Source organism: Melanerpes formicivorus, unplaced genomic scaffold (genome assembly GCF_026170545.1).
Source record: "Melanerpes formicivorus ecotype bairdi unplaced genomic scaffold, bMelFor1.0.p_v2 SCAF_106, whole genome shotgun sequence".
NCBI classification, from domain to species: Eukaryota; Metazoa; Chordata; class Aves; order Piciformes; family Picidae; genus Melanerpes; species Melanerpes formicivorus.
Window position 1 is genome coordinate 1002013 of NW_027142458.1, and position 22248 is coordinate 1024260.

General features: G+C 53.1%; 1 protein-coding gene across 3 annotated transcripts in view; it reads left to right on the forward strand.

The window, feature by feature from the left end:
- The window catches only part of GALNT13 (polypeptide N-acetylgalactosaminyltransferase 13), a 102019-nt gene that overhangs the window by 46850 nt on the left and 32921 nt on the right, over window positions 1-22248 (forward strand). For 2 of the 3 annotated variants that reach the window (XM_068166759.1, XM_068166757.1), the window contains exons 4-7: window positions 8768-8936; window positions 13931-14097; window positions 15632-15839; window positions 17637-17807. In XM_068166759.1, coding sequence (XP_068022860.1) covers window positions 8768-8936; window positions 13931-14097; window positions 15632-15839; window positions 17637-17807 — 715 coding nt within the window. The remainder of the gene's footprint in view (window positions 1-8767; window positions 8937-13930; window positions 14098-15631; window positions 15840-17636; window positions 17808-22248) is intronic. The other variant, XM_068166758.1, reaches the window with a different exon arrangement.

Genomic DNA, 22248 nt, shown 5'->3' on the forward strand with positions numbered 1-22248 from the left:
GAGCCCAGACCTGGACACAGGACTCAAGGTGTGGCCTAAGCAGTGCTGAGCACAGGGCAGAATGACTTCCCTGCTCCTGCTGGCCACACTGTTCCTGCTGCAGGCCAGGATGCCATTGGCCTTCTTGGCCACCTGGGCACACTGCTGGCTCATGTTCAGCTGCTGTCAACCAGCACCCCCAGGTCCTGCTCAATAATCTGGATGATCCCAGGATGATCTATTTAATGATGTTCATGACAGCTTCCTGGGACTTATTGCTGCCACATCATTAGAACTGGATTCTTGGCTTTGGTTCATTTTGGTGATGATCTGGGGTAAGATCACTCTGTGAGGAGCTCCAAACAGCAGAGATACATCTTCTAAATGGCCAGAGACTGTAAATTGATCCTTTTTGGTTTATTGGATTCTGTGTGCAGTTTATGGCCACAAATTGTAGGGGATAAAAATCTCTTCCATCCGCTGAGGAGATACAACCAGGAATTATTTGCTCAGGGTTCAGCTTTAATAAACCAAGTCAACCTAAGCTGCCTGTGAAGCTGGATGTGTGCTTTGGGGGATGGAGCAGGAACATTTTCTTGTTCAGAGATTCACAGAGTTATCTCTGGAGCCCCTAGCACAGGAAGGATCTGGAGGGGCTGGAAGGTGCCCAGAGAAGGGGCCATGAGGATGAGCAGAGGGCTGGAGCTGCTCTGCTATGAGGACAGACTGAGGGAGTTGGGGCTGTTCAATCTGGAGAAGAGAAGGCCCCCAGGAGACCTCATTGTGGCCTTCCAGGATCTGAAGAGGGCTCCAAGAAAGCTGGGGAGGGACTTTAGAGGGTGGTCAGGGAGTGATAGGACTGGGGGGAGTGGAACCAAACTAGCAATGGGTAGATTGAGATTGGATGTGAGGAAGAAGTTGTTCCCCAGGAGGGTGGTGAGAGCCTGGCACAGGTTGCCCAGGGAGGTGGTGGAAGCCTCCTGCCTGGAGGTGTTTGCAGCCAGGCTGGATGTGGCTGTGAGCAACCTGCTGTAGTGTGAGGTGTCCCTGGCCATGGCAGGGGGTTTGGAACTGGCTGATCCTTGAGGTCCCTTCCAACCCTAACAATTCTATGATTTGGGTTGGAAGGGAGCCTAAAGATCATCTAGCTCCAACCTCCCAGCCATGGGCAGGGACACCTCCCACTAGCCCAGGTTGCTCAAGGCCTCATCCAGCCTGGCCTTGAGCACCTCCAGGCAGGGGACATCCCCAGCCTCCCAGGGCAACCTGTTCCAGGGTCCCCCACCCTCACTGCATAGAATTTCTTTTATCCTCACTGTGGTTTGTTTTCTGAAGTCAGAGTGAAGGCTGTGATGGCTATTCCCCAGCTTGGGATAAATGCTGCTTTGTGTCAGCATGGCTGGCAGCACTGGGAGGCAGGGCTGGTGTGGATGCCCCAGCCATGGAAGTCTTCAAAGCCAGGTTGGATGGGGCTTTGAGCAACCTGGTCTAGTTGAAGATGTTGACAGGGACAAGAGGAAATGGCCTGAAGTTGCCCCAGGGGAGGTTTAGGTTGGAGATGAGGAACAATTTCTTTGCTGTGAGAGTGGTCAGGCACTGAAACAGGCTGCCCAGGGAGGTGGTGGAGTCCCCATCCCTGGAGGGGTTCCAGAGGGGATTGGATGTGGCACTTGAAGCCATGGTTTAGTTAGTCATGAGGTGGCCATGGCACTATGGGCCATGGTTTGATGGCCATGGTGGGGTTGGGTTGATGGTTGGACTCCATGATCTTAGAGGCCTTCTCCAACCCCCTGACTCTTAAATACATCCAGTGCTTTGAAATGTCTTGAGCTTTACTTTCCTGCCCCCTCCCTCTTTTTTCTTCATCCTGAATGTTGTGCTTCCTCTTCTCCACTGCACCAAAGACCTAAGATGCCTCCTGAGGGAGTTGTTCTCATTTCCAGAGGAGGCCTCTCTCTGCTGACAGAGGATGAACAGTGCCTGCAGGCAGGGTGCTGGAGACAGAGGACATTTTATTCTTCCTCTTTTGTGCTTTGTGTGAGGTCCATCATCCCTGTGGGTGCCTGAGCTGGCCACTGGAGAGGTGAGGTGTTGCTTGTGGTGCTGGGAGGTGAAGCTTGCTTTGAGAAAGAAGCTTCCTTTGTTGAAAAAGAAAAGAACACATCAAAACCATTGGAAATCTGCTGCAGGGATGCTAAGAAGTGAAACTGCTGACTCACTGCTCCTCCTCCATTGCAGCCATGAGATGGAGAAGCACCCTGAGGCACAGCCAGGGCTGAATCCAGCACCAGCTCCTTCTGCAGTTAGGTCAGGGTGAGGAGGTGTAGAGCTCTCTAGAGAACTGTGGATTGCTTTGGTTTCAGCGTGGTAGGGGATGAAAGGGACCTCTGGAGATCATCCACTCCAACCCCCCTGCTACACCAGGGGCACCCACAGCAGCTTGCCCAGCAGCACAATGCCCAGCTGGGGCTGGAAGCTCTCCACACAAGCAGACTCCACAGCCTCTCTGGGCAGCCTGCTCCAGGCCTCCAGCACCCTCACATCAAACAACTTTCTCTTCATCTTCAGGTGGAACCTCCTGGCTTCCAGTTTGTGCCCATTGCCCCTTGTCCTGTCCCTGGGCACCACTGACAAGAGTCTGGCCCCAGCCTCTTGCTCCCCACAGCTCCTTTAGCTCTTGCTGAGCATTGCTCAGATCCCCTCTGGGGCTGCTCTTCTCCAGGCTCCACAGCCCCATGGCTCTTAGCCTTTGCTGTTCACAGAAATGCTCCAGGCCTCTCAGCATCTTTGCACCCCTCTGCTGGACTCTCTCCAGTAGTTCCCTGTCTCTCAGAACTGTGTCCAGTTCTGGGCCCCTCAGTTTAGGAAGGAGGTTGACTTGCTGGAAGGTGTCCAGAGAAGAGCAACAAAGTTGGTGAGGGGTTTGGAACACAGCCCTGTGAGGAGAGGCTGAGAGAGCTGGGGCTGCTTAGCCTGGAGAAGAGGAGGCTCAGGGGTGACCTTATCACTCTCTACAACTACCTGAAGGGAGGTTGTAGACAGGCAGAGGTTGGTCTCTTCTCCCAGGCACCCAGTACCAGAACAAGAGGACACAGTCTCAGGCTGCACCAGGGGAGGTTCAGGTAGGATATTAGGAAGAAGTTCTATACAGAGAGAGTGATTGCCCATTGGAATGGGCTGCCTGGGGAGGTGGTGGAGTCGCCGTCATTGGAGGTGTTCAGGAGGAGACTTGCTGGGGTGCTTGGTGCCATGGGTTAGTTGTTTGGCTGGGTTGGATTGGTTGATGGGTTGGACACGATGATCTTGAAGGTCTCTTCCAACCTGGTCTGGTTTATTCTAAATAAAGGTTTATTCTTGAACTGGGGAGCCTAGAACTGGACCCAAGTCTCCAGATGTGCCCTCACCAGGGCAGAGTAAAGGGGATGAGAACCTCCCTCAACCTGCTGGCCACACTCTTCTTCATGCACCCCAGTAGAGCACTGGCATTCTTAGCCACAAGGGCACATTGCTGGCTCCTCATGGGTGACCTGTTCCCCACTAGCACCCCCCAGATCCTCTCCTGTGAGTCTGCTTTCCAGCAGGTCACTCCCTCAGCTGTGCTGGTGAGACCTTTCAAGATGATCACAGGAGAGCTGTCCTGCAGATGAAAGCTGCCTCATTCCATTTGCTGGAGGCATTGGGGTTTATCCCCTTGAAGGACAAAACTCTCTGCTGCTTGATGGAAACCAAACTGAATTTGCTTGAGTGAAAGCAGGAGTTTAAAGGCATGGGAGGGTGATTTGTGTTTGGCCTCTCTGCAGGGAAGAGACCAAATTAGATGCTGCTGCTGCTAGGAGAAGCAGGAAGCCAAGGAGGATCAAGTGAGGATTTGTAAAGGTATAAAAGAGGCAGAGGAGGATGATTAGGGATTCAGTGTGGCTCCTGAGCTCAAAACCAATAAAATGTGAAATAACAAATCCAGAGCAAATAAATGGGACCCTTTTCTTGTGCTGGTTGCCAGCAGTGCTAAGTCATGCAGGTCACTGGCAGAAAGAGAACGGGATGTGAAATGGGACTGGTGGTGATCTCTGGAACACAGCCCTCTGGGTCCAGCCCTCACCTCGGCAAAGGAACATTCTGGGCAGCATGATCTACTTGGAGGTGTCCCTGCTAACTGCAGGGGGGTTGAACAAGATGACTTTTGAGGGTCCCCTCCAGCCCAATGCAGCCTGTGAATCTGTGAACTTCTCTCATGCTCTTCTCAAGTGTAAGCAGAGGAGGAGGGTCTGAGAACAGGGCTGGTGAGGAGCAGCTGAGGGAACTGGGGGTGTTTATTCTGGAGAAGAGGAGGCTGAGGGGAGACCTCAGTGCTGTCTGCAACTCCCTGAAAGGAGGTTGGAGCCAGCTGGGGGTTGGTCTCTTCTCCCTCATATCAGGAGACAGAATGAGAGGAAGTGGCCTGAAATCGTGCCAGGGGAGGTTTAGGTTGGACATGAGGAACAACCCATCCCATCCCATCCCATCCCATCCCATTCCATCCCATTCCATTCCATTCCATTCCATTCCATTCCATTCCATTCCATTCCATTCCATTCCATTCCATTCCATTCCATTCCATTCCATTCTCACAGGTTGCCCAGGGAGGTTGTGGAGGTTGTGTCCCTGGAGGTGCTCAAGGCCAGGTTGGATGAGCAACCTGGGCTGGTGGAAGGTGTCCCTGCCCATGGCAGGGGGTTGGAACTGGATGTTGTTCAAGATCTCTTCCAAGCCAATCCATTCTGTGATTCTATGGTTCTGTCATCCTGGGCAAGCTGCTGTGGCTGCCCCTGCTTTAGCAGGGGGGTGGGGGTCAAACTGGATGACTTCCAGAGGCCCCTTCCAACCCCCACCATGCTGGGATTTGCTGATTCCTAACTTGAATCTGGGTTGGCTGGCTGTGTGCTTTGCATCTGCTGGCTTGGAGATGGTTGAGGACTGTTCCTTGTGGACTCTCTGAGGTTAAAACATTCTCAGAATAGAATAGAATAGAATAGACCAGGTTGGAAGAGACCTTCAAGATCATTGCGTCCAACCTATCACCCAACACCACCTAATCAACTAACCCATGGCACCAAGCACCCCAGCAAGTCTCCTCCTGAACACCTCCAGTGATGGTGACTCCACCACCTCCCCAGGCAGCCCATTCCAATGGGCAATCACTCTCTCTGTGTAGAACTTCCTCCTGACCTCCAGCCTAAACCTCCCCTGGCACAGCCTGAGACTGTGTCCTCTTGTTCTGGTGCTGGCTGCCTGGAGAAGAGACCAACCTCTGCCTGACTACAACCCCCCTTAAGGTAGTTGTAGAGAGCAATAAAGTCACCCCTGAGCCTCCTCTTCTCCAGGCTAAGCAACCCCAGCTCCCTCAGCCTCTCCTCACAGGGCTGTGTTCCAAACCCCTCACCAACTTTGTTGCCCTTCTGTGGACTCATTCCAGCAAGTCAACCTCCTTCCTAAACTGAGGGGCCCAGAACTGGACACAGGACTCAAGGTGTGACCTAACCAGTGCAGTGTACAGGGGCAGAATGACCTCCCTGCTCCTGCTGGCCACACTGTTCCTGATGCAGGCCAGGATGCCATTGGCCCTCCTGGCTGCCTGGGCACAATGCTGGCTCATGTTCAGCCTCCTCTCAACCACTACCCCCAGGTCCCTCTCTACCTGGCTGCTCTCAGCCACTCTGACCCCAGCCTGTAGCACTGCCTGGGGTTGCTGTGGCCAATGTGCAGAACCTGGCACTTGGATGTGTTCAATCTCCTGCCCTTGGACTCTGCCCATCTGTCCAGCCTGTCGAGGTCCCTCTGCAGAGCCTCTCTACCCTCCAGCAGATCAACTCCTGCCCCCAGCTTGGTGTCGTCAGCAAATTTACTGCTGATGGACTCAATGCCCTCATCCAGATCATCAATGAAGATGTTAAAGAGCACAGGGCCCAGCACTGATCCTTGAGGCACACCACTTACTGACATCTGGGAGAGAAAATGCTAGAGGAGATGGTCCTGGGTAGGGAGTCAGTTACAGCTCTGTATGTCTGGTTGGGAATTCAGAAGCTCTGGCCACCTCCTCTAAAGATTTGATAAGCTGAGCTTGCTGCATTTCAACCAGAGCAGAATTAAAGATGTTTTGCCATCAGAGCTGTGTCTAAAGCCATGACTGAAATGCAATCTGATAACAACCCTGAGAGTGGAAAGGCTGCTTGGGAAATTTCTGATTAGTTTGATATTAAACTGCAGGAGAGGGGAAAAAAAAAACCCCACATCTCCTTGAAGTTCTATCTTGATAGACCTGAGGAAACAAGAGGAGAGCTCAGAGTCCTGCAGAGGAAATCAGTTTTGCAGGTGATGGGTGGCAAGACACTGCAACAGGTTGCCCAGGGAGGCTGTGGGTGCTCCCTCCCTGGAGGTGCTCAAGCTGAGGTTGGATGAGGCCTTGAGCAACCTGGGCTGGTGGGAGGTGTCCCTGCCTATGGTAGGGCTTTGGAACTAGATGATCTTTAAGGTCCCTTCCCACCCAAACCGTTCTATGAATCTATCTCTAGGTTCTCCAGCACAATAAAGAGGAGTTTTGGGGCTGAGGTGGATCCCAGTCCTTGTGGTGAGACACCTCAGATGAGCTGGGGGCTCCTGATGGATTGACAGCAGCACAGTGTGGTAGGGGTTGGGAGGGATCTCTGGAGATCATGGAGTCCAAGCTCCCTGCCTCTAGGATTACCTAGGGAAGGTCACACAGAAACACATCCAGGCAGGCTTTGCATGTCTCCAGAGATGCAGGCTCCACCACCTCCTGTGAGCTTACACTCCAGCAGAACATCCTCTGCAGCTCTTCCCCTGTTGTTGGGGCTCAGAAATCATAGAATCATAGAATCAACCAGGTTGGAAAAGACCTCAGAGATCATCAAGTCCAACCTGTTACCTAATACCTATCACCTCCTGACAACTAAACCATGGCACCAAGTGCCACATCCAGGCTCTTCCTAAACACCTCCAGGGATGGGGACTCCACCACCTCCCTGGGCAGCACATTCCAATGACCAATCTCTCTTGCTGGGAAGTTTTCTCCTCACCTTAAGCCTAAACCTCCCCTGGCACAGCTTGAGACTGTGTCCTCTTGTTCTGGTGCTGCTTGCCTGGGAGAAGAGACCAACCCCCACCTGGCTACAACCTCCCTTCAGGGAGTTGTAGAGAGCAAGAAGGTCTCCCCTGAGCCTCCTCTTCTGCAGGCTAAGCAACCCCAGCTCCCTCAGCCTCTCCTCACCAGACCCCCTCAGCAGGCTCACCTAGATCAATTCCATTTATTTCATGCCTAGATCATTTCAAATCCTTTCCTAGGTCATTTCCATTGCTGTTGTGTTCCCTGGGGAGGATGACACCAGCCAAGCTCCTTTCTGTTCTTCTCACCTGCTTTTCCCCATGGGTTCAAGCAGTCAGCCTGGCTCTTTTTTTTCTCCTTGCTGCTGCTGAGATCATGTGGTGCCCTCTGCCTCTTGCAGCACAAAGCAAGCAGGATTTATGTCCATAAACAGCATTTGCAGCCTGAGGAGCTCACTCTCTGAGGAGTCTCAGCCTGTCTCCAGAAAGTGATGATGGAGCAGAGTTTCATCACCAGCCATTAGTCACCAATATTTTGATGCTCCCCTTAGACCAGACATAAATAATCCCTCCTGAAATCTTCTGGGTGGAATTTAGCAGCAGATGCACCCTGGGATTGTGTCTGTCTGTGGGCAGGGCTGGTTTCCAGCAGCTCTGGGAGTGAGGTGAAGCTGCTACAGAGGAGCAGCATCGTGCCTGCAGGCATCTAAGGAGGTTCTTGGATGCTGCTTCCCTGGAGGTCTTCAAGGCCAGGCTGGATGAGGCCTTGAGCAACCTGGGCTAGTGGGACGGGTCCCTACCCATGGCAGAGGGCTTGGAACTGGATGATCTTGAAGGTCCCTTCCAACCTAACCTATTCAATGAATCTGTGGATATGGTTGACAGCAGCTGAACATGAGCCAGCAGTGTGCCCAGGTGGACAAGAAGGCCAATGGCATCCTGGCCTGCATCAGGAACAGTGTGGCCAGCAGGAGCAGGGAGGTCATTCTGCCCCTGTATACTGCACTGGTTAGGCCACACCTTGAGTCCTGTGTCCAGTTCTGGGCCCCTCAGTTTAGGAAGGAGGCTGAGGTGCTGGAAGGTGTCCAGAGAAGGGCAACAAAGCTGGGGAGGGGTCTGGAGCACAGCCCTGTGAGGAGAGGCTGAGGGAGCTGGGGTTGCTTAGCCTGGAGAAGAGGAGGCTCAGGGGAGACCTTCTTGCTCTCTACAACTCCCTGAAGGGAGGCTGTAGCCAGGTGGGGGTTGGTCTCTTCTCCCAGGCAAACCAGCACCAGAACAAGAGGACACAGTCTCAAGCTGTGCCAGGGGAGGTTTAGGCTGGAGGTGAGGAGAAAGTTCTTCCCAGCAAGAGAGATTGGCCATTGGGATGTGCTGCCCAGGGAGGTGGTGGAGTCACCATGCCTGGAGGTGTTCAAAGAAGGGTTGGACGTGGCACTCGGTGCCATGGTTGAGTTGATGAGATGGTGTTGGATGACAGGTTGGATTGGATGATCTCTGAGGTCTTTTCCAACCTTGTTGATTCTATGATTCTATGAAAACCTCCCAGTGGAGCACAGGGAAGGTTTTGGTGCACTGAGTTCTTTTTAGCATTCCTTGTGGAACACCAAGACATTCTGGAGCCCAGGTGGTGAGCCACAGGAGTGTTGATGCCCAAGGAGTGAAACTTGGCTGTTGCTGTTGTGTCTTCCAGCTGTTATTTCTCGTAACCAAGATGGGCCTGGAGAGATGGGCAAGGCTGTGCTGATTCCAAAGGATGACCAGGAGAAGATGAAGGAGCTGTTCAAGATCAACCAGTTTAACCTGATGGCCAGTGACCTGATTGCCCTGAACAGAAGCTTGCCCGACGTGAGGTTAGATGGGTGAGTCCTCGGTGACAGCTGAAGAGCTTCTCACACCAACTTTCCCAGGATGAGAGTTGCTGCATCACCAATGTTCATGCCCTGGTCAACCTGCAGCAATCAGGTTGGGTTGTGGCAAGGAGGAGAGTGGCCTTTCACAGGCTCACAGGATGTTGGGTTGGAAGGAACCTCCAGAGATCATCAAAGTCCAACCCCCCTGCCAGAGCAGCAGCATAGAATCCAGCACAGCTCACACAGGAACACATCCAGATGGGGCTGGAAAGGCTCCAGAGAAGGAGACTCCACAACCCCTCTGGGCAGCCTGCTCCAGTGCTCTGTGACCCTCCCAGTGCAGAAGTTCCTCCTCATGTTGAGGTGGAACCTCCTGTGCTGGAGTTTCTATTCACTGCCCCTTGTCCTATCCAGGGTGCAAGTGAGCAGAGCCTGCTTGCCTGGGAGAAGAGACCAACCCCCCAGCTGGCTACAACCTCCCTTCAGGGAGTTGTAGACAGCAAGAAGGTCTCCCCTAAGCCTCCTCTTCTCCTGGCTAAGCAACCTGAGCTCCCTCAGCCTCTCCTCACAGGGCTGTGCTCCAAACCCCTCACCTATCCTTCTTAGAGTGAGAGCCTGAAAACTGAACCCAGCACTCAAGGTGTGGCCTCACCAGTGCTGGGCACAGGGGAGGACAATCCCTGTCCTGGTCCTGCTGGTCACACTGCTCAGGGGCCTGGTGGCTTTGGCCATGTGGACACACATTGGCTCATCTTCAGCCAGCTGTCCACCACCATCCCCTTTTCCACCAGGCAGTGTGCAGCCACTGTGACCCAAGCCTGGAGCACGCTGCCCAGCCCTGGCACCGCCGATGCTTCCATCAGCCGATGATTCTTAGCGAGACAGCCGCAGCTAGGTGGCTTGGTAAGAAGTTCCCTCCAGGCAGCACATCCAGCAGGAACAGCTTTCATTTCCTTCTCATCTTTGAGGAAATTTCCAAGCCTTGCATTTCCCAGGCAGAAGGCACACAGCAAGTAAGAAACCTACCCCACACCGGATGGCTTCCATCTCCCACATCAATAAAGATCTGCCTTTCTGGCAGGCACTAAATGTAGTCCCCCATAAAATCACAGCCACCCATAAGAGCAGAGCATAATCAATTGCCTTTCAGAACAATTTAATGCTCCCTGCACACAGAACAGCTCCAGAAAGCATCTGTCTGAAGAGGAAAATGAGAAAGAGTAGAATAGAGTAGAATAGAGTAGAATAGAATAGAGTAGAACAGAATAGAGTAGAATAGAATAGAACAGAGTGGAATGGAATGGAATGGAATGGAATGGAATGGAATGGAATGGAATGGAATGGAATAGAATAGAATAGAATAGAATAGAATAGAATAGAATAGAATAGAATAGAATAGAATAGAATAGAATAGAATAGAATAGAATAGAATAGAATAGAATTAACCAGGCTGGAAAAGAACTTTGAGATCATCAAGTCCAACCTATCACCCAACACTAGGCTCAGGGGAGACCTCATTGCTGTCTACAACTCCCTGAAGGGAGGTTGTAGTCAGGTGGGGATTGGTCTCTTCTGCCAGGCAACCAGCACCAGAACAAGAGGACACAGTCTCAAGCTGTGCCAGGGGAGGTTCAGGCTGGGTGTTAGGAAGAAGTTCTTCCCAGCAAGAGAGATTGGCCATTGGGATGTGCTGCCCAGGGAGGTGGTGGAGTCCCCATCCCTGGAGGTGTTTAGGAAGAGCCTGGCTGAGGCACTTGGTGCCATGGTTTAGTTGATGAGATGGTGTTGGGTGATAGGTTAGACTTGATGATCTCTGAGGTCTTTTCCAACCTGGTTAATTCTATTCCTATTCCTATTCCTATTCCTATTCTATTCTATTCTATCCTATCCTATCCTATCCTATCCTATCCTATCCTATCCTATCCTATCCTATCCTATCCTATCCCATCCTATCCTATTGAGTGGCTGGAGCAAGTTCAGAGAAGGGCATGGAAGGGTGAAGGGTTTGGTGAGGAGCAACTGAGGGGCCTGGGGTTGTTCAGCATGGAGAAAGGAAGGCTGAGGGCAGCACTCATTGCTCTCTGCAACTCCCTGAAAGGAGGCTGGAGCAAGGTGGGGGTTGGTCTGTACTCCCAAGGAACAAGTGATGCATCAAGAGAAGCAGAGCCGGCAGGGCCAGGGAGGTGATTCTCCCCCTCCAAACTGCTCTGGTGAGACCCCACCTGGAGCATTGTGTCCAGTTCTGGAGCCCCTAGCACAGGAAGGATCTGGAGGTGCTGGAAGGTGTCCAGAGAAGGGCCATGAGGATGAGCAGAGGGCTGGAGCTGCTCTGCTGTGAGGACAGACTGAGGGAGTTGGGGCTGTTCAGTCTGGAGAAGAGAAGGCTCTGAGGAGACCTCATTGTGGCCTTCCAGGATCTGAAGGGGGCTCCAAGAAAGCTGGGGAGGGACTTTGGAGGGTGTCAGGGAGGGATAGGACTGGGGGAGATAGAACAAAACTAGCAATGGGTAGATTCAGATTGGATGTGAGGAAGAAGTTGTTCCCCATGAGGGTGGTGAGAGCCTGGCACAGGTTGCCCAGGGAGGTGGTGGAAGCCTCATGCCTGGAGGTGTTTGCAGCCAGGCTGGATGTGGCTGTGAGCAACCTGCTGTAGTGTGAGGTGTCCCTGGCCATGGCAGGAGGGTTGGAACTGGCTGAGCCTTGAGGTCCCTTCCAACCCTGACAATTCTCTGATTCTGTTACCCCCACCCCCCCAAGCTGGCATTCTGTGATCTGTCCCTGGCAATCCTGCCCCTGCAGAAGCAGCTTTGACCACTGCCTTGGTGTGTGCCTGTTCTGCTGTCTCTGGTTATGGTGGATGTAGCACTGGACAACTTCTTTTTAAGCTATGTGCTCCACTTCTGTGGCAGGGTTCATGGACTCAAGGAATGGTTTGGGTTGGAAGGGACCTTAAAAACCATCCAGTTCCACCCTCCCTGCCCTGGGCAGGGCCACCTTCTGCTGCTCCAGGTTGCTTGTAGAGAACATTTTACTGTGTTACAAAAGGCTGATCTCAAATGGTTGTGAAAATGCCAGAAAGGAGGCAGTTTGGGTAATTCATGCCCAGGTTTTATGTCCTTCCTGATGGAAGCTTGGTCTCTGAGTTGGTTATGTGCTCTCCTTCAGAGAGCTCAGCTGCTCTCAGCCTCAGCCCATAAAGTCTATTAAAAATTGATGCATTATTGTTGCACATAAAAATGATGTGGCTGTGTGGGCAGGCTGGAAAGGGTCTCTGGCTGATTTCTTGCCATTGGTTTCTTGCTGGGAATTCAGGAATTGGAAGTGTCAAGGGCCAGGGCAGGGCTGGCCACCAGAGCAGTGCCAGAGGCTCTCCAGGAAGCACCCTGCCTTCACAAAGGGAAGAGAAGGGGAAGAAGGGAGAGAGGCTGATGGGCTGGGAAAGAAACACAACCAGCTGGGGTGGAATGAAGAACAATGCCATGGGAGAGAGACAAAGAGACACAAACCAACAGGGAACCCAACCCCTGATGGCAGTGAGGGCACCATTGGCACCACTGATGCTGGGGGCAGGCACTGGCAAGTCCCAGCCTGGACTCAGCAGCAGATGGCAACCAGATTCAGGAGCTGGATTGTGGAAGTGAATTCAGGAACAGAGGGATGGGGATGGAAGGCAGAAGGGACAGAGTCCTGCTGGGACACCAGCCAGGGAAGAAGAGGCTTGGCCCTGGGCAGCCCTCAGCTTGCTCCTGAAGATGCCCTCCATGGGCTGCAATCCCTTGTTGGGCACTTGGGGGTCACCTGTCCTGGCTGCTCCTCCCCACAGCTGCCACCTCTGCCTTGCTGCCCCCCAAGGTGTGGCAGAAGCTGTGGCAGTGCCCTTGGTGTGCAGAGGATCAAGTCTCAGGCAGAGCCTTTCTGCAGGCAGCCCTTGGCAGGAACTCTCCCCAGCAGCTTCTGCCTGCTAGAAGCAGCCCCTGGCTGTGCCACCCTGCCCTGGACTTCATCAAGTGCCTCCGTGAACAGAGCCTGAGCTGGGAAGTCTCAGCCCTGACCAGAACTGGTTCTGCTCTGGCTCAGAGCAGGACAGGGAGGAAGCCAAGACATCACTCTTATTTTGTATTGATTATCTCACATCCTGTGGGAACCCTGCAGTGTTCAGCTTGTGATGCTGGGACACATTGATGCTGGATGCTGGTGAGCCAAGGACAGGTGAGGAGATCAGGAATCCAAAGGAGCTGTGAATGTTCTTAGCAAGAAAACAGCAGTTTGAATCTTGAGGAGGGTAGATTTAGAGTGGAGATGAGGAAGAAATTCCTTCTGGTGAGGGTGGTGAGACACTGGAACAGGTTGCCCAGGGAGGCTGTGGGTGCCCCCTCCCTGGAGGTGTTCAAGGCCAGCTTGAGTGGCCTAGGCTGGTGGAAGGTGTCCCTGCCCATGGTAGAGGTTTGGAACTAGATGATCTTTAAGGTCCCTTCCAATTCAAACCATTCTGTGAGCTGAGCTTCCAGTCTTTGGGCTTCAGATTTGAGGGCTGGGTGTTAGGATGGAGGGGACAGGCTCTGCTCACTTGCACCCTGTGACAAGACAAGGAGCAATGGATGTAAGGTGCATCACAGGAGGTTCCACCTCAACACAAGCAGGAACTTCTTTACCGTAAGGGTCACAGAGCACTGGAGCAGGCTGCCCAGAGGGGTTGTGGAGTCTCCTTCTCTGGAGACTTCCAAGACCTGGCTGGATGTGCTCCTGTGTGACCTGAGCTAGATTGTATGGTCCTGCTCTGGCAGGGGGGTTGGACTTGATGATCTCTTTGAGTCCCTTCCAACTACTAACATCCTCTGATCCTGAGATTTGAAGCTTGAAGAGGGCAACAGCAGCTCTGCAACGTGTCCCGCTCAGCAGGCTTGAAGACCCTTTCCCAGCTCATCCCTTTGGTTGAACCCTTCAGGGTGATCTGAAGAGATTAACCCCTCTCTCTCCCTCTGTTTTCTGTGCTTTGTTGGCAGGTGCAAGACCAAAGTGTACCCTGATGAGCTGCCCAACACCAGCGTGGTCATCGTGTTCCACAACGAGGCCTGGAGCACCCTGCTGCGCACCGTCTACAGCGTCATCAACCGCTCCCCGCACCGCCTGCTCTCCGAAATCATCCTGGTGGATGATGCCAGCGAGAGAGGTGGGTCTGGGGGAGGGGGCTCCCACCACACCCAGCGCTCTTGGAGCTCTGGGGAGCCTGCAGGAAGGGCTGTGGAGTGTGCCTGCCGCGGCTGGGGACGAAGCGGACCTGCAGCTCTCGCTCAGCGGCTCCCCCGCGGTTGGATTCATTGTGAATCATAGTGTCATAGAATCAGTCAGGGTTGGAAGGGACCACAAGGATCAGCTAGTTCCAACCCCCCTGCCATGGGCAGGGACACCTCACACTGGATCAGGCTGGCCAGAGCCTCAGCCAGCCTGGGCTTAAACACCTCCAGGGATGGGGCCTCAACCACCTCCCTGGACAACCCATTCCAGGGCTTCACCACTCTCATGGGGAAGAACCTCCTCCTCACCTCCAGCCTGAATCTCCCCACCTCCAGCTTCATTCCATTCCCCCTAGTCCTATCACTACCTGAGATCCTGAGCAGTCCCTCCCCAGCCTTCTTGTAGCCCCCTTCAGATACTGGAAGGTGGTGATACTGGAATGTTCCACCTGAGAGCTGAGCTGAGCTGAGCTGTAGGCTCAGTGCTGCTCTCTGCACATCATGGAATGCTGTGGCTTAGAGGTCAGGGATCATCTAGTTCCAACCCCCTTGCCATGGGTAGGGACACCTGCCACTAGACCAGGGAGCTCAAAGCCTCATCCAGACTGGCCTTGAACACTTATTGCTGTCTACAGCTACCTGGAGGGAGGTTGTAGCCAGGTGGGGATTGGTCTCTTCTCCCAGGCAACCAATGCAGAACAAGAGGACACAGTCTCAAGCTGTGCAGGGGGAAGTTTAGGCTCGAGGTGAGGAGGAAGTTCTTCCCAGCAAGAGAGATTAGCCATTGGAATGTGCTGCCCAGGGAGGTGGTGGAGTCACCATCTCTGGAAGTATTCATAAAGGGATTGGAAGTGGCACTTGGAGCCATAGTGCTGCTCTCCTATGAGGACAGACTGAAGGAGTTGGGGCTGTTCAGTCTGGAGAAGAGAAGGCTCCAAGGTGACCTAATTGTGGCCTTCCAGTATCTGAAGGGGGCTACAAGAAGGCTGGGGAGGGACTGCTCAGGATCTCAGGTAGTGCTAGGACTAGGGGGAATGGAATGAAACTGGAGGTGGGGAGATTCAGGCTGGAGGTGAGGAGGAAGTTCTTCCCCATGAGAGTGGTGAAGCCCTGGAATGGGTTGTCCAGGGAGGTGGTTGAGGCCCCATCCCTGGAGGTGTTTAAGCCCAGGCTGGATGAGGCTCTGGGCAGCCTGATGTAGTGTGGGGTGTCCCTGCCCATGGCAGGGGGGCTGGAACTAGCTGACCCTTGTGGTCCCTTCCAACCCTGGCTGATACTATGATACTATGATGCTCTGGTAGTGTGATTCCATGACTCCATGGCCCTGCTCTGGCAGGGGGTTTGGACTCGATGATTTCCGGAACTCCCTTCCAAGCCCTAACATCCTCTGATCCTGTGGAGCTCTGTGCAGCTGCTTTCCCAGAGGTTCACCCCTGAGCTGTTAACCTTGGTTTCCCTTCTGTTTGGCAGAGTTTTTGAAGGCCTCCTTAGAGAACTATGTGAAGCACCTGGAGGTGTCCATCAAGATCATCCGGATGGAGCAGCGGTCGGGGCTGATCCGGGCGCGGCTGCGGGGGGCCGCCGCCTCCAAGGGCCAGGTGATCACCTTCCTGGATGCCCACTGCGAGTGCACCCTGGGCTGGCTGGAGCCACTGCTGGCCCGCATCAAGGAGGACAGGTATGGGCTGGGGGGGGTCTACTCCTGCCCTCCAGTCCCTGCCTTGGCTTCACCAGCTGCTAAAGAGCAGAAATGAAACCAGGTCGTGGCTCTGGATCTTGTGGAGCTGTCTTCTTTAACTTATCAGGAGCAGAAGCTCTGATGCTTGTAACAAACTCTGAGCCAGCCACAGCTTGCAAGTTCCTGAGCACACAGAGGTGTGAAAACAGAGATCTGATTTTCTTTTTACACTCTAGGAATTTATATCTTCTGTCAGGCCAAGGGCTGGGTCCTGCACTTGGGTCACAGCAACCCCAGGACCGCTCCAGGCTTGGGGCAGAGTGGCTGGAGACTGCCTGGTGGAAAAGGACCTGGGGGTGCTGTCTCACAGCAGCTGAAGATGAGCCAAGATGTGCCCAGGTGGCCAAGAAGGCCACTAGCATCCTGGCCTGGATCAGCAGTAGTGTGGCCAGCAGGAGTAGGGCAGGGATTGTGCCCTGCTGTGCTGGGCACACCTTGAGTCTGGGTTTAAGTTTTGAACTCCTCACTCCAAAAAGGTTTAGGCTGGATGTTAGGAAGATGTTCTTGATAGAAAGTAGTTCTTCATAGAAAGAAGTTCTTCCCAGCAAGAGAGATTGGCCATTGGAATGTGCTGCCCAGGGAGGTGGTGGAGTCACCATCCCTGGAGGTGTTTAGGAAGAGCCTGGCTGAGGCACTTGGTGCCATGGTTTAGTTGATGAGATGGTGTTGGGTGATAGGTTGGACTTGATGATCTCTGAGGTCTCTTCCAACCTGGTTAATTCTATTCTATTCTATTCTATTCTATTCTATTCTATTCTATTCTATTCTATTCTATTCTAGTCTAGTCTAGTCTAGTCTAGTCTAGTCTAGTCTAGTCTAGTCTAGTCTATTCTATTCTAGACATTGAGTGGCTGGAGGGTGTCCAGAGAATAGCAACAAAGCTGGGGAAGGGTCTGAGGAACAGGGCTGGTGAGGAGCAGCTGAGGGAACTGGGGGTGTTTAGTCTGAAGAAGAAGAGGCTGTGGGGAGACCTCATGGCTCTCTACAGCTCCCCGAAAGGAGATTGGAGTAAGGTGTGGGTTGGTCTCTTCTCCCAAGGAATGAATCATAGAATCATAGGATCAGGAAGGTTGGAAAAGACCTCAAAGATCATCAAGTCCAACCTGTCACCCAACACCTCCTAACTACTAAACCATGGCACCAAGTGCCACATCCAATCCCTTTTTGAACACCTCCAGGGATGGTGACTCCACCACCTCCCTGGGCAGCACATCCCAATGGCCAATCTCTCTTGCTGGGAAGAACTTCCTCCTCACCTCCAGCCTAAACCTCCCCTGGCACAGCTTGAGACTGTGTCCTCTTGTTCTGGAGCTGCTTGCCTGGGAGAAGAGACCAACCCCCACCTGGCTGCAACCTCCCTTCAGGGAGTTGTAGAGAGTGACAGAGCAGGAAGAAATGGCCTCAAGTTGCACCAAGGGAGGTTTAGTTTAGACATGAGGAACAGTTTCTTCACGGAAAGGGTTCTCAGGCCCTGGGACAGACTGCCCAGGGCAGTGGTGGAATCCCTGGGAGGGGTTTCAAAGCCCTGCAGATGTGGTGCTGAGGGCCATGGCTTCGTGGCAGTGGCTTAGCAGCAGTGGTAGGATTGTGAGCTCCAGACGAGCGGTTGGACTTGATGATCTCAGAGATCTCTGCCAGCCTCACCAGCTCTGCCTGAAGATGCCCAAATGCTGTGCTTTTAAAAAAACTTGGCTTTGGGGTTGTTTTTTTTTTGGTTGTTTTTGTTCTTCCTGCCAGGAAAACTGTTGTCTGCCCAATCATTGATGTGATCAGTGACGACACCTTCGAGTACATGGCGGGATCGGATATGACGTACGGAGGCTTCAACTGGAAACTCAACTTCCGCTGGTACCCGGTTCCCCAGAGAGAGATGGACAGGAGGAAAGGAGACAGGACCTTGCCTGTCAGGTAAGGAGGGTGAAGCAGCAGCCTTGGGCTGTTTGGCTCAACCAGGGGCTTGCTGGTGTAGAGGATACAACTTCAGGTCTTGTCGTGATAGGGCAAGGGGCAGCGGTCTGAAAGTGCAGCAGGGTAGGGTTAGGATGGACATCAGGAGGAAGTTCTTCACAGTGAGGGTGGTGGAACACTGTGACAGGTTGGGGTGGAAGCCTCATCCCTGGAGACACTCAAGGGCAAACTTGCTGGGAACTGCAGGAGGTTGGGGTAGAAGCCCCATCCCTGGAGACATTCAAGGGCAAACTTGCTGGGAGCTGCAACAGGTTGGGGTGGAATCCCCATCCCTGGAGATATTCAAGGGCAAACTTGCTGGGAGCTGCAACAGGTTGGGATGGAAGCCCCATCCCTGGAGACATTCAAGGGGAAACTTGCTGGGAGCTGCAACAGGTTGGGGTGGAAGCCCCATCCCTGGAGATATTCAAGGGGAAACTTGCTGGGAGCTGCAACAGGTTGTGGTAGAAGCTCCATCCCTGGAGACATTCAAGGACAAACTTGCTGGGACCCTGAACAACCTGATCTAGTTAGGGATCTCCCTGCTGACTGCAGGGGGGTTGGCCAAGATGACCTTTAGAGGGTCACCTCCAATCTGATGCAATCTGTGCCTGATTTGAGGTCCTTGGTTGTGATGATTTGCCCTTTAAATACCTCCTTCTGTTCCCTAGAAGATAAAATTAGTGATTGTACACTGAGTCTAAAATGATCTAAGAGCATGTCCTCAATTCTCCTGCTCTTTCCTGACCTCCTCCATTTAATTGCTCAAACCACCAACCTCTGGAAGCTCTCTAAATGAAGCTGAAAGCCAAGAGATGGCACAGCAAAGAGAAACTTCCCCAGCAGTGGGTTAGTTGCTCAGCTCTAAAAGCTTCTGCCCTCCTCCTGAAAAGCTCAAGCCCACCCCAAAAAAGAAAGCTTTCATCCAGGGGGTGTCATGGTTTCAAACCTGTGCAAGAGACAGGGAATGGTTTCAGACCTCTGAGAGAGCCATGATGAAGTGGAGAGAATTCCAGGCCTGCATTCCCTGCAACAGGCAGATAAAGGGAGAGCCAGCTGAGGGACAGGGTCACAGCACCAGGGAAGGCAGGGCCTGGGCAAAGAGAAGCCTCCCAGAGCTTGCTTGTAGCATCAGAGATTTGTTTTAGTTGGAAGACACCTTCCAGATCATCCAGCCCAACCATCCTCTGACTCTGTCAAGGGTGGTGCTAAACCATGGCCTTCAGCAGCACATCCCTGCCTCTTTGAACCACCTCCAGGGATGGGGATTCAACCACCTCCCCTGGGCAGCCTGCTCCAGTGTTTGAGAACCCTTGCAGTGAAGGAGTCCAACTTCAAGCTCCCCTGGTGCAATGTGAGGCCATTTCCTCTTGTCCTGTCATTGTTCCTTGGGAGAAGAGCCCAAACCCTACCTGGCTCCAAGCTCCTTTCTTTCATGCATAATTTGTGGTGTTGGAGAAGTGGTTTAATGGCAAGCTCAGGCTGCTAAGAGCTCTCAAAAGCTTCAGCCATCACCTATGATGACCATTAACCCCGATGGAGCTAAAGGCAGAAGGTCAACAACATCCCTCAGGAGAAAGTGCTTGGGGTTCTAGCTGCTAGGTGTGAAGCTCTGCTTCCTTCTTTGTCTGGGGACTTAAGAGGAAGTGTGGAATTCCTGAGGAAGGGATTTGAGGCAGGTGAAACCTCTGCCTCTGCTGGAATCTCCAGACTTAGGGGTGAAAGGTGAATAGAATAGAATAGAATAGAATAGAATAGAATAGAATAGAATAGAATAGAATAGAATAGAATTAACCAGGTTGGAAGAGACCTCAGAGATCATCAAGTCCAACCTATCACCCAGCACCATCTCATCAACTAAACCATGGCACCAAGTGCCTCAGCCAGGCTCTTCCTGAACACCTCCAGGGATGGGGACTCCACCACCTCCCTGGGCAGCACATTCCAATGGCCAATCTCTCTTGCTGGGAAGAACTTCTTCCTAACATCCAGCCTAAACCTCCCCTGGCACAGCTTGAGACTGTGTCCTCTTGTTCTGGTGCTGGGTGCCTGGCAGAAGAGACCAACCCCCACCTGGCTACAACCTCCCTTCAGGGAGTTGGAGAGAGCAATAAGGTCTCCTCTGAGCCTCCTCTTCTCCAGGCTAAGCAACCCCAGCTCCCTCAGCCTCTCCTCCCAGGGCTGTGCTCCAAACCCCTCCCCAACTTTGTTGCCCTTCTCTGGACACCTTCCAGCAACTCAACATCTTTCCTGAACTGAGTGGCCCAGAACTGGACACAGGACTCAAGGTGTGGCCTAACCAGTGCTGAGTACAGGGCAGAATGACCTCCCTGCTCCTGCTGGCCACACTCTTCCTGATGCAGGCCAGGATGCCATTGGCCTTCTTGGTCACCTGGGCACACTGCAGGCTCATGTTCAGCCTACCATCGACCAGTACCCCCAGGTCCCTCTCTGCCTGGCTGCTCTCAGCCACTCTGACCCCAGCCTGTAGCACTGCATGGGGTTGCTGTGGCCAATGTGCAGAACCTAGCACGTGGATGTGTTCAATCTCCTGCCCTTGGACTCTGCTCATCTGTCCTGCCTGGCAAGGTCCCTCTGCAGAGCTCTCCTACCCTCTAAAATGAAGTCAGTGACTCTGCTGTGGCAACCCCAGCGCTCATTGGCATGCAGAGCACCTGCCAAAGGCTTCTCCTGCCCACAGCCATGACAGAAGTGAGCTTGGGGTTGTAGCAAACACAGTGCTTGGTGAGGAGCTGTAGGTGCCTCTCATACCAATTAGTGATGTCTTGCCTTGGATGGATCAGGTTCTGATCCCAGAAGCATTGAGGGATGCTCTTCACACACCAGTCCCTACCACTTCTGTCCCTTGTGCTCTTCCTCTGGTTCTTACCTCCAGCCTGATGTCCCTTTGCTTGTTCTCATTTTCTTCTCCTTCCCTTTCTCAATCTCTTATCAGTTCTACTCTGCCCTGGTTAGGATTCACCTGGAATCTTGTTCTGGGCTCCCCAGTTCAAGAGAGAGAGGGAACTGATGGAATGAGTCCAGGGGAGACTCCAAAGCTGCTGAGGGGCCTGGAGCATCTCTGTGAGGAGGAAAGGCTGAGAGCCCTGGGGCTGTGGAGCCTGGAGAGAAGCAGCCCCAGAGGGAATCTGAGCAATGCTCAGCAAGAGCTAAAGGACCTGAGGGAGGCAAGAGGCTGGGGCCAGACCCTTCTCAGTGCTGCCCAGGGACAGCACAAGGGGCAATGGGCACAAACTGGAAGCCAGGAGGTTCCACCTGAAGAGGAGGAGAAAGTTGTTTGGTGTGAGGGTGCTGGAGGCCTGGAGCAGGCTGCCCAGAGAGGTTGTGGAGTCTCCTTCTCTGGAGAGCTTCCAACCCCAGCTGGGCATTGTGCTGCTGGGCAAGCTGCTGTGGGTGCCTCTGGTGTAGCAGGGGGGTTGGAGTGGATGATCTCTAGAAGTCCTTTTCAACCTCCACCATGCTGGGATTCTGTGAAGAGAATCACAGTTCATGATGCTAGGAGTGAAAGGATGAAATGAGACCAGGGAAAAGGACACTGAGAGGAAATCCTTGAAGAAAAGGTCATTCCTGTAGACAGAGCTGGTCAAGGCAAACATTGAATTCTCAGGTCTGCTAGGATCAGCTCAAACATTTTTCAGGTGTGTTTGCAGGAATCCAATCTGAAGTCTGGCTGTGTGTGCAGATGAGCTGTGGAGCTTGCAGCCTTCCAAGTTGTTGCTTTAGGGCTGTGCTGCTCACCCTGAATCACAGCATCATACAATCAGCCCGGTTGGAAAAAACCTCAGAGATCATCAAGTCCAAACTGTTACCTAATACCTAACACCTCCTGACAACTAAACCACGGCTCCAAGTGCCTCATCCAATCCCCTCCTAAACACCTCCAGGGATGGTGACTCCACCACCTCCCTGGGCAGCACATTCCAATGGCCAATCTCTCTTGCTGGGAAGAACTTCTTCCTAACCTCCAGCCTAAACCTCCCCTGGCACAGCTTGAGACTGTGTCCTCTTGTTCTGGTGCTGGTTCCCTGGCAGAAGAGACCAACCCCCACCTGGCTACAACCTCCCTTCAGGGAGTTGTAGAGAACAATGAGGTCTCCCCTGAGCCTCCTCTTCTCCAGGCTAAGCAACCCCAGCTCCCTCAGCCTCTCCTCACAGGGCTGTGCTCCAGACCTCTCCTCAGCCTTGTTGCCCTTCTCTGGACACCTTCAAGAGTCTCAATGTCCTTCTTAAACTGAGGGGCCCAGAACTGGACACAGCACTCAAGGTGTGGCCTAACCAGTGCTGAAGGTACAGCAACCCCCAAGGATAGGATAGGATAGGATAGGATAGGATAGGATAGGATAGGATAGGATAGGATAGGATAGGATAGGATAGAATGGAT